The 12,283-nt window shown below is 44.2% G+C and overlaps 1 protein-coding gene across 5 annotated transcripts in view; it reads right to left on the reverse strand.

The window, feature by feature from the left end:
- Positions 1–12,283, reverse strand: part of akap9 (A kinase (PRKA) anchor protein 9) — a 61,242-nt gene that overhangs the window by 2,145 nt on the left and 46,814 nt on the right. For 3 of the 5 annotated variants that reach the window (XM_063898649.1, XM_063898648.1, XM_063898646.1), the window contains 23 exons: positions 11,364–11,540; positions 10,775–10,879; positions 10,289–10,441; positions 9,405–9,491; positions 7,964–8,986; positions 7,197–7,337; positions 7,066–7,110; positions 6,839–6,979; positions 6,330–6,374; positions 5,311–6,153; positions 5,116–5,173; positions 4,433–4,554; positions 3,954–4,142; positions 3,655–3,822; positions 3,105–3,210; positions 2,770–2,965; positions 2,354–2,504; positions 1,774–2,118; positions 1,319–1,618; positions 1,029–1,237; positions 814–919; positions 414–611; positions 25–225 (listed from right to left, as the gene is read on the reverse strand). In XM_063898649.1, coding sequence (XP_063754719.1) covers positions 25–225; positions 414–611; positions 814–919; positions 1,029–1,237; positions 1,319–1,618; positions 1,774–2,118; positions 2,354–2,504; positions 2,770–2,965; positions 3,105–3,210; positions 3,655–3,822; positions 3,954–4,142; positions 4,433–4,554; positions 5,116–5,173; positions 5,311–6,153; positions 6,330–6,374; positions 6,839–6,979; positions 7,066–7,110; positions 7,197–7,337; positions 7,964–8,986; positions 9,405–9,491; positions 10,289–10,441; positions 10,775–10,879; positions 11,364–11,540 — 5,109 coding nt within the window. The remainder of the gene's footprint in view (positions 1–24; positions 226–413; positions 612–813; positions 920–1,028; positions 1,238–1,318; positions 1,619–1,773; positions 2,119–2,353; positions 2,505–2,769; positions 2,966–3,104; positions 3,211–3,654; positions 3,823–3,953; positions 4,143–4,432; positions 4,555–5,115; positions 5,174–5,310; positions 6,154–6,329; positions 6,375–6,838; positions 6,980–7,065; positions 7,111–7,196; positions 7,338–7,963; positions 8,987–9,404; positions 9,492–10,288; positions 10,442–10,774; positions 10,880–11,363; positions 11,541–12,283) is intronic. The other 2 variants (XM_063898647.1, XM_063898650.1) reach the window with 2 other exon arrangements.

The following is a 12,283-nucleotide window of genomic DNA, read 5'->3' on the forward strand; positions in this document are numbered from 1 at the left end:
AGTTATCAGCTGTTTTGAACTGACCTTCAGTGCTGCATTGTCAGCCTCGGGTCCAGTGATCTCCCGCAGGGCGTCGCTCCTCATCTCCCCCCGGAGTCGGGCCACCTGGGCCTGAGCCAGAAGCAAAGCTTTCTCCAGGCAGAGCTTCTCTTTCGTCCAAGCCTCCTGCTCCTGAGAGAGTATCAGACCGGCAGAGTCCGACTTCGAACCTCCTCTCCGGCTGAACTGCAGGAAAACAATGAAACAATATCATTTAGAAACAGCCACCTTTATGGAATGATGAGATCATAGGCTCAAAAAACAAGTTTATAATTGAGTTTTCACGATAAAACATCATAATAATAGATTTAACACTCAGAGGATAATGATATCATAGCAGGTCATCCCTATAGCATTTCCTCTTATGTACTCACACTGTCGTCTGGTCCCAGTCCAGCCTGCCGGTAGCGGCGGAGCTCTTCTTCCAGACGGAGCGTGTGGTTCCTCAGATCGTTCTTCTCTTCGGTCAGACGGCTGACGAAACCTGTCAGCTCAGCATTCTGCCTCAGCAGCCGTTCCGTCAGGGAGTTGGAGGAGCTGGAGGAACCTCCGGCCAACAGGGACACACTCTGCTGAACACACAGGCAGTCACAACCATTTAAGTAGATGAATAGACTACGGACGTTTAAATAAGAAATAAACAAACAGTCGATTTTACATTATAAGCAAAGTGGAACTTCAGGTAACATAAAACCTATGATATTTTTTCCATATAGTGCCTCTATATCATAAATTAAACAGAACATATATTCAATACAAACACAAGTTACTGACCTCAGGGATGGAAGGTAGACCAGGGGATTGCTGCAGCAAAGTGATGACCTCATCAACATTTGACTGCACCCAGGATAACTCCTCGCTGTCCACCTCTGCAGTCAGCCTGCACACGTGTACAGAGGTCAAGCAATGAGTTATTGTTTTCATTGTCTGTGGAGTATACAGATCAAACAGATATCTTTTTCCTTATTGTTTAAAGCCGCTGTGGTTACCTGCCAGTAGTCTTGTTGGCCATGCCTCGGATCTTGGAGGAAATGAGGTGGAGTTTGCCGAGGATCTTGTCGGCTGTGCGCCAAGGGCCGTGGTGCGGTCCACTGGTGTGAGCGGCTGGAGAAGCCTCCATGTGAGCAGGCTGACCATTTCCACTCTTCTGCTGGAAGACCCAGTCTGTGGTGCGATCGGTGGACTCGCTGACCGCCTGCTGTTTAGAAGAAAACACACTATTCAAATAAATTCTTAAAAGTTTAAGTTTTTTAAGATTCTGTGATCAGTTGATACTTACATTTTGGCCGCCACCCTGTAGCGGTGCGCTCCCCTCTCTCCCTCCTCTCTGCTCCCCTGACTTATGTAACCTCTCCTCCAGTTTCTCCTTCTCCTCTTCTAGACTCTTCCTCCTCTCTGTCTCTCCCTCCAGTTGCTCCTGGGTTTCAGACATCCGAGCTTGCAACCTCTCCAGCTGGGCCCGAGCCTCTAGCAGCGCCTCCTGATCCCGTCTCGACCTCTGACTCCCCAAATTCAGTTCCTCCTCTTTTCGTACCACCTCAAGCTTCTGGGCCTCCACCTGACTGAGAAGGTGCACCACCTGGAAGAGAAATATGAAGAAATACAGACTTAAAATAAAAATATTGTGACCTTTGCATAGTTCAAAAACTTTAGTTATGGAAACAAGATACACCGACATTTAGATGATAATGCAATATCTAGTGGCATTTGCAAATTCCACAGAAAACATCCCACCTTTGCATGTTTGTCGTCCAGCTCTCTCTGCAGTCTTTCCAACAGACTCCCTTCCTCGCTGAGACCCCGCTTACTGTCGTCCACCCGCTGCCCACTGGTGGTTGCTCCATCAGTGGAGACGACCGCCCTCAGCTCCCGCTCCCTCCCCAGCGCAGTGCTCATCTCCAGGGCTTTGGCTCGCTCCGTCTCCAGCTGAACCTGGAGCTCCTGGAGGCTTCTTTGGAGGCTGAGGCGCTCCTGTTCCCCCTGCTGGGAGAGCCGAGAGGAGGCCTGGCACTCCTGCTCCAGGGTCAGGGTCAGCTGAGCCACGCAGCTTTTCTGCTCCCCCAGGGCGAGCTGCAGGTCCTGGGAGGGAAATGGAAAAAGCTCGTTTTTAAAAAGACTCTTACAGACTGGAGAAAAGATCACAATTTTTTATGTTTCCTTGGATTTTAATATATTTTTTAAACCATCACAATAAGATAAGCATTCATTGTTTAGTTTGTGCAACTCCCTGTTGTTTAATATACAAAATAGCCACCAAAAATATGTTTTTAGGACATAAAAAGATACAAAAGGCACCAGTCTTTAGGGCCCTTACCTCCAGTTCTTCTCGTTTACTCTCCTCGTCCATCCCCGTTCGACACCTCTCCTTCTCCATGGCCCACTGAACGTCTCTGCTCCTCTTCCTCTCCTCTGTCAGTTGGTCGCTCAGTGCTTCAAACTCAACAGCCTTCTGCGATACCTCGGCCCTGTGGACAGAGATAATCCTTCAGATTAACAGTTGTAACTGGTGTCAAACACTCAACTATGGAAATGGAAATGATTACTTCTCAAGGAAATCTGAACTAAAAAAGATGAGGGTCACCAAATAAAACAAAGGTTAAGAAAGAAGAGTTTTTTTGTCATTTCTTTTTTTCTTTTGAAATGCCTGGTACTTTTGCCTCCGAGCTTCTGCTATGCTTATGAATCCCAACAGATACAAGGGACACTCAGTGAGAAAACATGGTGTCTTACCTGAGTGTGTCTAGCTCTCTGAGGTGTTTGTGCTGAGCCTTTAACGTTGTCTCCATCTCCAGTTTAGTCTGGGAGAGTTCAGTCTTCAGCTCCTCGACCAGCAGCCGGTTGGCCTCTGCTGATCCATCAGCTCCTCCTCCCTCCCTCTGCTCCTTCACGCCGCGCTCACCACCCAAAGAGAGTGCAGGCTGGGCACCTGGAGGTCATAAATCAGAAAACATAATATTAATATCAAGATGTCTTTTTAAAGTAAGTTAGAATAACAAGGATGTTACATTAGTGAGCAAAAAAGAAGATGGCAGGCAGAGGGAGAGACATCTTTATAACTTGTTCACCTTGATGGAGTTGCTCTAGCTGAAGACGGAGCTGATGAATCTCGGAGATGAGGCTGGACCTGTCCGCAGTGTGGAGAGAACCCATCGCCTCTCTGTGCATGTTGTCCTGGAGAGGATCACAAACACAACATTTGGTTTCTGTCCAGCACAAATAAGGCTCAAAGGAGAGGAATGAAAAAGGAAAGTTGTTTTTGTCCAATACTGTGCCAATTGTAGTTGTTGTGCTATGAAGGGAGGTTTTGCTGTCATTGCTCTTAAACTTTGGAATAGTTTACGGCCTTAATAGACCTTTTTTTTAGACATTTGTGGTACTATCTTGGATGTTATATTTAATGCCTTTACTGTGAAGCAAAATACAAAAATCTTACTGACTTGCTCTTCGAAAGAGACTGCTCTGAGATAATACAGTAGGAAACTGACTAGTAGGGCATATTGCCCCCAGTGAACTCCAGTCACATGTTTTTTTCCTTTAGAATCTGTGCATCCAGTCAGCATTACAGAGTTATTTTAAGTGAGTGAATTCAGTGCCAGATCACAGATGTTTTCTCACCTGTTCAGCTAGTCTGCGCTCCAGCTGGTTGAGGTGGATGATGGCGTCACTGGTGTCCAGCAGGTCCAGCTGGCTGTAGAGGGCGCACTTCAGCACGCTGCGCTCCCTCACAAACACTTTCTGCACCGCATCCAGCAGCTCCACATGCCAGTCTGTACCGCCGGAGGTCTGCAACAAGTCAAGAGGCACACAGGTAAACACACAGGCACAAAAACAGAGCAAGACGAAATACATTAAATCTGCTTTGAACTGTGACGTTTCTAACAGCAAGCAGCGTTTTGTGTAGACTGCTCATCTACCTGTGTTTCTCTGTGTGTCTGCATCTGGGTGATGAGTCCTTTCAGAGACTCCACAGTGGCCAGTAAGGCGTCTCGTTCCTTCACCCAGCTCGGGGTGCTGAACTGGCCGTCCGGGTCGCCCTCGGTGACAGGGAGCTCCGACAGAGAGAGCACCTGCATGCCCTCCTGGTGCACCTCGCGGAGCAATGTCTAAATACACAAACACCACAGAAAGCTTGTTATCATTCTTTGTAATTCAGAAAAAATTAAGAAAATCCCTTCAGAGATGTATGGGACGTACAATATGGTCACCCTAGGCAGCAAGAACAACAAGAACATGTCTCAAAACTTTTCAATATAACTATTGTGTCAATTAAGCTACTTTATTTTGTTCATAGCAAGGTTTTCAGCATCATATATATTAAATTCACCATGAAAATGATGTATAATCATATTTTCAGCAACTCTAGGACAAAGTGTATTATGATTGAAGGCGCTACCTTAATCCGGTCCGGCAGATGATCATCAGTTTCTCTCCTGGCACCCTCAGGAGTCGTCCTGAACTCCTGCTGCAGGACCGGGAATTCAAATCCAGTCCGCTGGCTGTAATCCGAGCTGCTGTCTGCAAGAGGAAAACATTCTCTTGAAACAAAATGCTGAACAATATCATGTATGTCTCCCTAAATGATGCTATTCACATGCACAACATCATCCATAATTACAGACATACTTATCTCAATGGTGCTATTCCGCACTTTGCACTTTACCATATTGCACTTGTTATTATTACACCTCAGTAACTACCTAAATATTCTACTCTGCCAGTCTGTATATGTTGTGTTTAAATCTGTGTGTACTACCATGTTATATGTTGTTCGTCAACTTTTACTTGCACATTTGGAGTATGGGGAAACGTAATTTCAATCATCTCTGTAATTACTTGTACTAATTGCATGGTCTGATCGACAATAAAGTTCATTCATTCATTCACATGTAACTGATATACAGGCTAAAATAAAGTTTGCGAGGGTCTAGATTTGGCCTTGATTATGACACCTTTGTTCTTGTTGAAATATTAAGACATAACAATACTCATAATGCTAAAAAATTAGCCTTAAGTATTTGAAGCAATCACGTAAACAGGACAAGCGCTCAGGTGCTCTATCAATGTGCTGTTGCTTACCACTCGTGTAGCCATCTTTGAATTGTGACGTTGGACGGTCTTGTCTTGATGTTGGGGCCTAGAAGAGATTAAACATGAATTAGATCTTTATCTTATTGTCTTAATGAAGTGTTTCATAAAAGGATTTTACTGTGACATCTGGGTGTAGTGTATAATAAATGTTAGTAGCATTACTTCATTGTTTCCTGCCCTCACCTCTGTGGAGCGTAGCTTGTCGATGACGGCCTTCAGGGCCTTGCACTCGTCCTCCAGAGCCTGCGTGTCCCTGCGGAGGCCGTCGCTCTCTGAAATATGCCTAGCCTCCATGTCTAGGATCTCCGCCGCATGGAGTTCCTGCATCTGTCCAATCTTGTCCTGGAAGTCTCCAATCACCTCCTCAATCTCCTCTTTGGTCGCAGACTCAATGTCCGGGCTGAGGTCAGACATTTGGAGAGGTTCGGTCTGTGTGAACGAGTGACTGACCTCCGCTTGATGCTGCTCAGAACTGCTGTTTAGACGAGCGCTGTGAGACTTGTTGGAGGGCTGCTGGCTGGAAGGGGCTGAGTTCTTCCTGGACAGAGACATTTTCTCTTTGGCGCTGCTTCCCCTACCAGCCGGCTGTTTGCCTCCTTTCCTCTTGGGCTGTGTGGTGGAGGAGGAGGAAGCAGAGGACGCAGGTTGAGGAGACGGAGAGGGAGATGGAGAGGGAGAGGAAGAAGGAGGACCAGAGTGTGCCGTCTTCATCAAGGCTGTTCGAACCTCTTGGAGCTCCTCTTTCAGTTTAGAAATAGAAACTTCACGGACTTGTAGTTCCTCCTGAAGGTTTTCATTATGCTGCCTGTATCTGCCGAGTTCTTCTTTGGTGGTATCCACATTTGTTCGAAGCCCCTCGAGCTCCTCTTTGAGTTTAGAAATAGAAACTTCACAAACTTGTAGTTCCTCCTGAAGGTTCTCATTATGCTGCCTGTATCTGCTGAGTTCTTCTTTGGTGGAAGCCGCATCGTCTCTGACCTCCTGGAGAAGCTCCGTCATGTCGGCTCGTTCTTGATCTGCTTGTAACTTCAGGATGATTGGGAAAATTGTCAAAAACTACCAATAGAGCCAGATATCACAAAAGAATCTGGGGTTTTGTAACAAACAACTATCATATCTATCCATAAAACTATAGAAAATTATAAATACAATGATAATGTCAAACACTGTTCCAGATGCAGAGAAATAAAGCTTTTACTTACTTCAAAAAGTTCTCCTTTAAGTTGAGCGATGGTCATTTCACGTTCCTTTAAAAACACAATTGTCGGTTATTAAAATGTGAATACATACATACAACTCACACACATTTAGGGAACAAAGACCTGACATAGAAGACGCAACTTTAGCGATGTTGGAAATATGAATTGCTCTCTGCTGGAAAATTAACAGGATTGATACCACTCAAATAACTGTCAAATATAAAGGTCAGGCTTCCCTGTTCTCATACTACGAAGTTATGCTAACAGGCCACTGATTTCAGTTTGACATTTTTGTTAAGAAGAGAGTAGTCTTGATCTTCTTATCCAACTCTATGCTATAAACAACATATCAAACCAGTGTGATGTCAAACTATTTCTTTAAATACCAGGTACGAGCTAAAATCTCCTCATATCAATTTTAAATTAAGCTTGTGAAGTGAAGTGAAGTTTCTACAGATGAATGTCACTGTACTCAATATCGAAGATGTTTGTTTCGTATTTAATGTCCGTACCTGCAGCAGCTCCTGCAGCTTCTCCAAACTCTCCCTGCTGCTGTTCAGCTCCTCTTTGGTGGCAGCTGCCTCATTTTGAGCAACTATCAACTCCTGATGAAGATCAGAGCCCTTTGTCTCCTCACAGCTTCCCGATGATACCTTAAGTGACAGAGTCTCAATATTACACAAGGAAAGTCTTAATTTACAAAAATGTTAACTTGAAATACAATTCTTTTTGTTCCTACCTTTTGTAGTTGGTTCTGCAGTCCTTCCATTGCAACCGTTTTGTCCTAGAGAGAAAAGCAAATGTTTGTCAGTCTCATGAAACATCAGAAACACTCTCCAGAACTCTGAACACTCAGAGGCAGTCACTTACTCTGAGCTCCTCCTGGAGTCTGCTGCAGCTCTCCTTGTAGCTGCTCAGCTGCTCTTTGGTGGCCGAAGCCTCGTCTCTGACCTCCTGCAGCTCCAGAAGAAGCTCCGACACAGCAGCCGGCTGCTCATCAGCAGAGGAAGCCTGATAAAAAGGTCACAGAGATTCTAAATGATCAGAGCTTTGTCAGGAAACCTATGGCTTTATTGCGTTTTCACTGGTTAATCATTAATAAGGGTGCTGCCAGAGATAGTTCACACACTCAGAAACTGATTATTTTGGGTACAGACATTTTGTGTCAAATATTGGACTCAACGTTTGAATGTACGTGTACAAATCAAAAACAATCTTATAATTCCTTCTCTGATTCTTTGGATTTTATTAGGGGTTTTGTTTTTTAGAATATAACGTCCAATATGAAACAAAAATGGCCTAAATAACGGTCTCAGTGAGATTTAAAATGTTTAAATAATCACTTTTTACCAATGCACCCTTAGGTTTGAGTCTTTTCATATAATCCAATAAATCATATACTATCATATCAGCAGATTAGCTTAGCCTAGCTCAGCACAAAGCCTGTAAACAAGGGGAAACAGCTAGCCTAGCTCTGTCTAAAGGTAAGAAAATCCACCTACAGGCATCTCTAATGCTCACTGATTCAAATATGGTATCTTTATGTTTAATATGTACAAACATTAAAGGGTAAACACATCAATCTGTGGTTATATGGGGGTTGAACTTCTTTTTTATGAAATATTAGTCAAACTCACCTTCACAGCCAGTGACATCCTCTGAGGCGTCTTGGTCTTCATCTGGCTGAGCAGATCCATGAGCACGGCCAGCCTCCGCTCATACTCCAGCACCTCCTCCTCGGAGCTGGAGAGCAGCTGCTTCTGGAGCTCCTGGTCTTTCTGCATCCCGCTGAGTCCCACCTCCAGCTCCCGAAGCCTCTGGGTGAGGTGGACTACTTTCCCTGTGGGAGCTTGTCTCGCCTGACTTAGTCCACTGAAATCCATTTTGGGAATACCGAAGTCACCAAAGTCATAGACGTGTGGCTCCACGTCTGCCTTCACCTCAGCATGCTTCTGCTTCTCCTGCTTTTCTTGGGATCCCTGCGACTGTTTTTGCAGTGAAGCCTGCGTGTCGAGCACTGAAGCCAGTTTCTCCCTCAGACCATCCTCCAGATTAGAGACCCTCTGCTGGAGACCATCCGCATGGCTTTGTGTTTGCTCCAAGAGAAGGCGGCAGTTGCTCAACTCATCGTCCTTTTCATCGACCAGGACCTGCAGCTCCTGTATACGGCGGTCCAGCTCCTCCACTCTGGATGTAGCACTCTGCTCTAAAGCGTATACCTGGGCCTGCATGACTACAAATCCTGCAGTTTTCTCTCTCAAAGCTTCTTCCAGTTCGCCCTCTGAGCTATCAAGCTTTTCCGTTTCAGCTAAAGCTTCTGTAGTCTCTTTCAAACGGAGGTATGTTTCGAACAGCTTACTATGCTCTGATTTGAGTGTGTTGACCTCTTTGGTGGCCAGGTCCATTCTCTGTTTCATTTCATCGTATTCCTCTTTACTCGGCCCCTGTGTGATGCTCTCCGGCTCAGCCTTGGTGTCCTCTTCCTCCTCTGCAGCCTGCTTCTGCTCGATATTGGCCAGCTCCTGCTGCAGTCTCTCTATGACGGCATTCAGTTGCTCGATCTCCTCCTCATTATTCCTCTTCAAGTGTTCTTGTTCGCTTCGCAAGCACTGCACCTGGGACTCCTGGTCTTTAATCAGCTCGTCCCTCTCATCTATTTCCTGAAGGGAAATATGCAGATGTTATTAAACCATTAAAACATTAGATCTGAGGAGTCAATAGCTATCCCGCTATTCGGATAAACCTCTGAGTCCCTGTGGTGCTTAGAGAGATTTATTTTGGCCAAAGTTAAAGAAGTTCCTTGGGAATTTTATTTAAAATTTGGAAATTGATGAGATTATAATAACTCTTTAGAGACTCAGAGGTTTAGTAAGCCACCTCACATGAGCAAATGATCACCTCACAACAGACAATGGTTTGGAGTTACTTACCAGGAGAAAACAAGCAAAAACAACCCAACCAAAAAAATGGAGCAAACCAAAATAAAAGTGTACATGAATGTAGAAAAAACACACACCGATGCACTATGTGTATTCGAAATAGGTTTTGATTCTATTTCGTATACGCATATTGCGTTACCTTGTTATCAGAGGCTGTTTCCATGTGTTGCAGCTTAGTGATCTGTTCATTAAGAAGTGCTATTTCCCTGTCCTTGTTCTCCATCACCTTCGAAAATCAGAGATTATACCGTAATGGCTATTAATAAACACGTCACGCTGAAGTCAAAGAGTTCTGCCTGGCAAAACAACAAGCATAAAAACTGAAAATGTGTGAAATAAAAAGAGCAACAGAGAACAAAAATGCATTTTTAAAAAAAACATAGCATCTGGATCAAAACCTTTTTGTAGTTCGAGAGTAGAAATATAAACGTTATAGTGTTACAGCTCCGAAAAAAATTAAGAGACCACTCCAAATTGTTATCTCTACATGTATTGCAGCCATTCCAGTGTCTGTTGAATTTCAACACAGAGAAAATGTGTCAGTAGTTCATAGAATACAATTTAAACAAAAAAAAAGAATAATTCAACTCAAAGACATACCTATAGATCATTTTAAAAAAGAGAAAATGATAATGCTGAAGTGGTCTCTTAATTTTTTCCGCGGCTGTATAGTTTATATGAATGGTGGTATTTGGTTGTGTGTGAAAACCAGACCTCTTGTTGTATTGTGCAGGAAAAATAAAAGCTTAACTGGCACAAATGACATTATGTATTTTTATATATATATATATATATATATATATATAGCAACTAGTGGTTTATTTTTTATCTTTTTAGTACAACAGTTAGTAGAAAACACAGGATAATCCTTTTATCAATAAGTATACAAGTGCAAACAATTTCAAAAACAATGTGGCCTTTATCTTTATGAAGATTATACCCTCACTTTTTAAGAAGCCATCACAGGTGAAGATCACACACAATCAGCCAGACTGTAAACATTTCAGCAGGATGTCTCTTTACCTGGAGCATGCTCTCCCTTGTTTCTAGGTATTGCTGCTGGCTACTGAGCTCCTTCCTCTGGATCTCCAGCTGCATCTGAAGCTGCTGCACTTCCTCGCTCTTGTTCTCCAGCTCCTCTCTGAACTGCTCCAGCTGCTCCTCCAGGTTACAGATCTGAGGCGGCAGGTAAACAAGACAAGCACATCAGAGGAGACGCCACATGAACACAGGAAGTTCTCTACGTTGCTTGCTAGTTAATATGTGTTTTATTATTCCTGCAATTTAACAAAAATATCAAAGAATGTTACAGTACATTCCCCTGCAGGACAATGCAGCAGTTTTATTCATACATTACATGAAGTCACCACAGAAACTTGAACATCCCCATTACGCCAGCACACTTAAACCAAAAAATGTAATTACCAATTTAATCTTTTTCAGATTGAAGTTTCTAAAGATTTATGTAAATGGTTTAGAATTGAAATCCTAAACTAAGGAGCACATTACCTCTTTCTCTTTCCGCTCCAGAGCTTCTCTTTCCGTCTGTAACTGAGCCTCCAGTGTGGTTTGTTTCGCCTCTGTGATGGATGCATGCTGCTTCTTTTGTTCAACCTGCGACACACACAACATACACACACATGAATGAAACTATGACAACATGTGCACAAAAGGCGTGATGGATGAAACTCTTCATCATGCATAATCCAAAGAGATGTGCATCTGGAACTCATTGCCATGTGTCCACTGAGTGGGGTATAACAAATTTATCAGCATATCATACACTGCTCTTTTTGTTCACTCACAGCAGCCCTTCACGAACACTGGGGGGCAATCTTGACAGTTGCTAGCCATAGCTCATCACCATCAACAAACTGCCGGGTGGCTGAAGGAAACCCACCCACACATTGTTCTCCCTCAGCGTGTGTACCAACCCTCCTCCTGTTCCTCCTCTTGATGTCATCTCTTCTGCATCCTCTCACAGACACAGACACACACTCTGCCATGCTCCACAGCTATTTTTCGGACTGTTTTTTCTCCAATGCCGTCTCCTATACATCCTTCATCTCTCTTTCCCCCTCCCCCTCCTCTCACAAACCTTCTCCAGGGAGTCAGCGCTGGCCAGCAGGGCCTGCTCCAGCTCGCGGATGCGGCTCTCCAGCTTGTCAATCTCTTCGTTGCGCTCTCCCAACTCACGATTCAGCTGCTCTGAGCTGAGCAGCAGCTCACTGCACCAATCCGCCTTTTCCTTCAGCTGGGAGGTCAGATGCTCCACCTGGTAGAGAGAGAGAAAGAGAGAGAGAGGGGGAGAAATGATAGAGAGGAGGGGGGGGGGGTGTTTAATGAGTATCGCTCTGAGACACCACTCGCTACAGCATAGCTGGTACATGAACAGCTAGCTGGGAGGTCAGCTGATCCACCTGAGAAAGGAGGGGGGAAGAGAGTGAAAGAGGTGCAGGGACAGGGGAGAGAGAGATTTCATTCAGGGGGGGACAAACCACAGAGTGGTACATTGATCAGTAGGGCCGCTGGTAGGTAATGGATCCATCTGTGAGACGGAGAACATCAGCAGATCAGTGGACGGGAGGAAGAGGGTCGACAGGAGGGAGGGTTGTTCAGGATTCCCTCAGAACTGGTAATGTGAAATGTGATGGTGAACTCCTGATTATACAAGCAAAGATGTTCTTCTTAAATCGAGCTGCTATTTAAACCAAAATGACACTGTAGTAAGGCAGATGAAATGCACCCCCTCACTGGCAGCCCTTCATTAAATATTAATTCATGAGAGTACTTCAGCACTGAACGGTCTATTTATATATCCTTAACTGTACCAGAATGGCCTAGCTGGGATTTAAATCAACATCAGTGCCTTTATTTATCTAATTTATTGCTTTACATTCAAGAACAACTTGGCTGGAGACATGCTTATTGGTGGTTCACCTCCAAAACATTGCTATGGTGGCAAAAAAATGATGTTAAATGTAAAGTCTTTTATATTATGCAAAAAAGAGGGTTTGG

The sequence above is a fragment of the Eleginops maclovinus genome, chromosome 13 (assembly GCF_036324505.1).
Source record: "Eleginops maclovinus isolate JMC-PN-2008 ecotype Puerto Natales chromosome 13, JC_Emac_rtc_rv5, whole genome shotgun sequence".
Classification (NCBI taxonomy): Eukaryota; Metazoa; Chordata; class Actinopteri; order Perciformes; family Eleginopidae; genus Eleginops; species Eleginops maclovinus.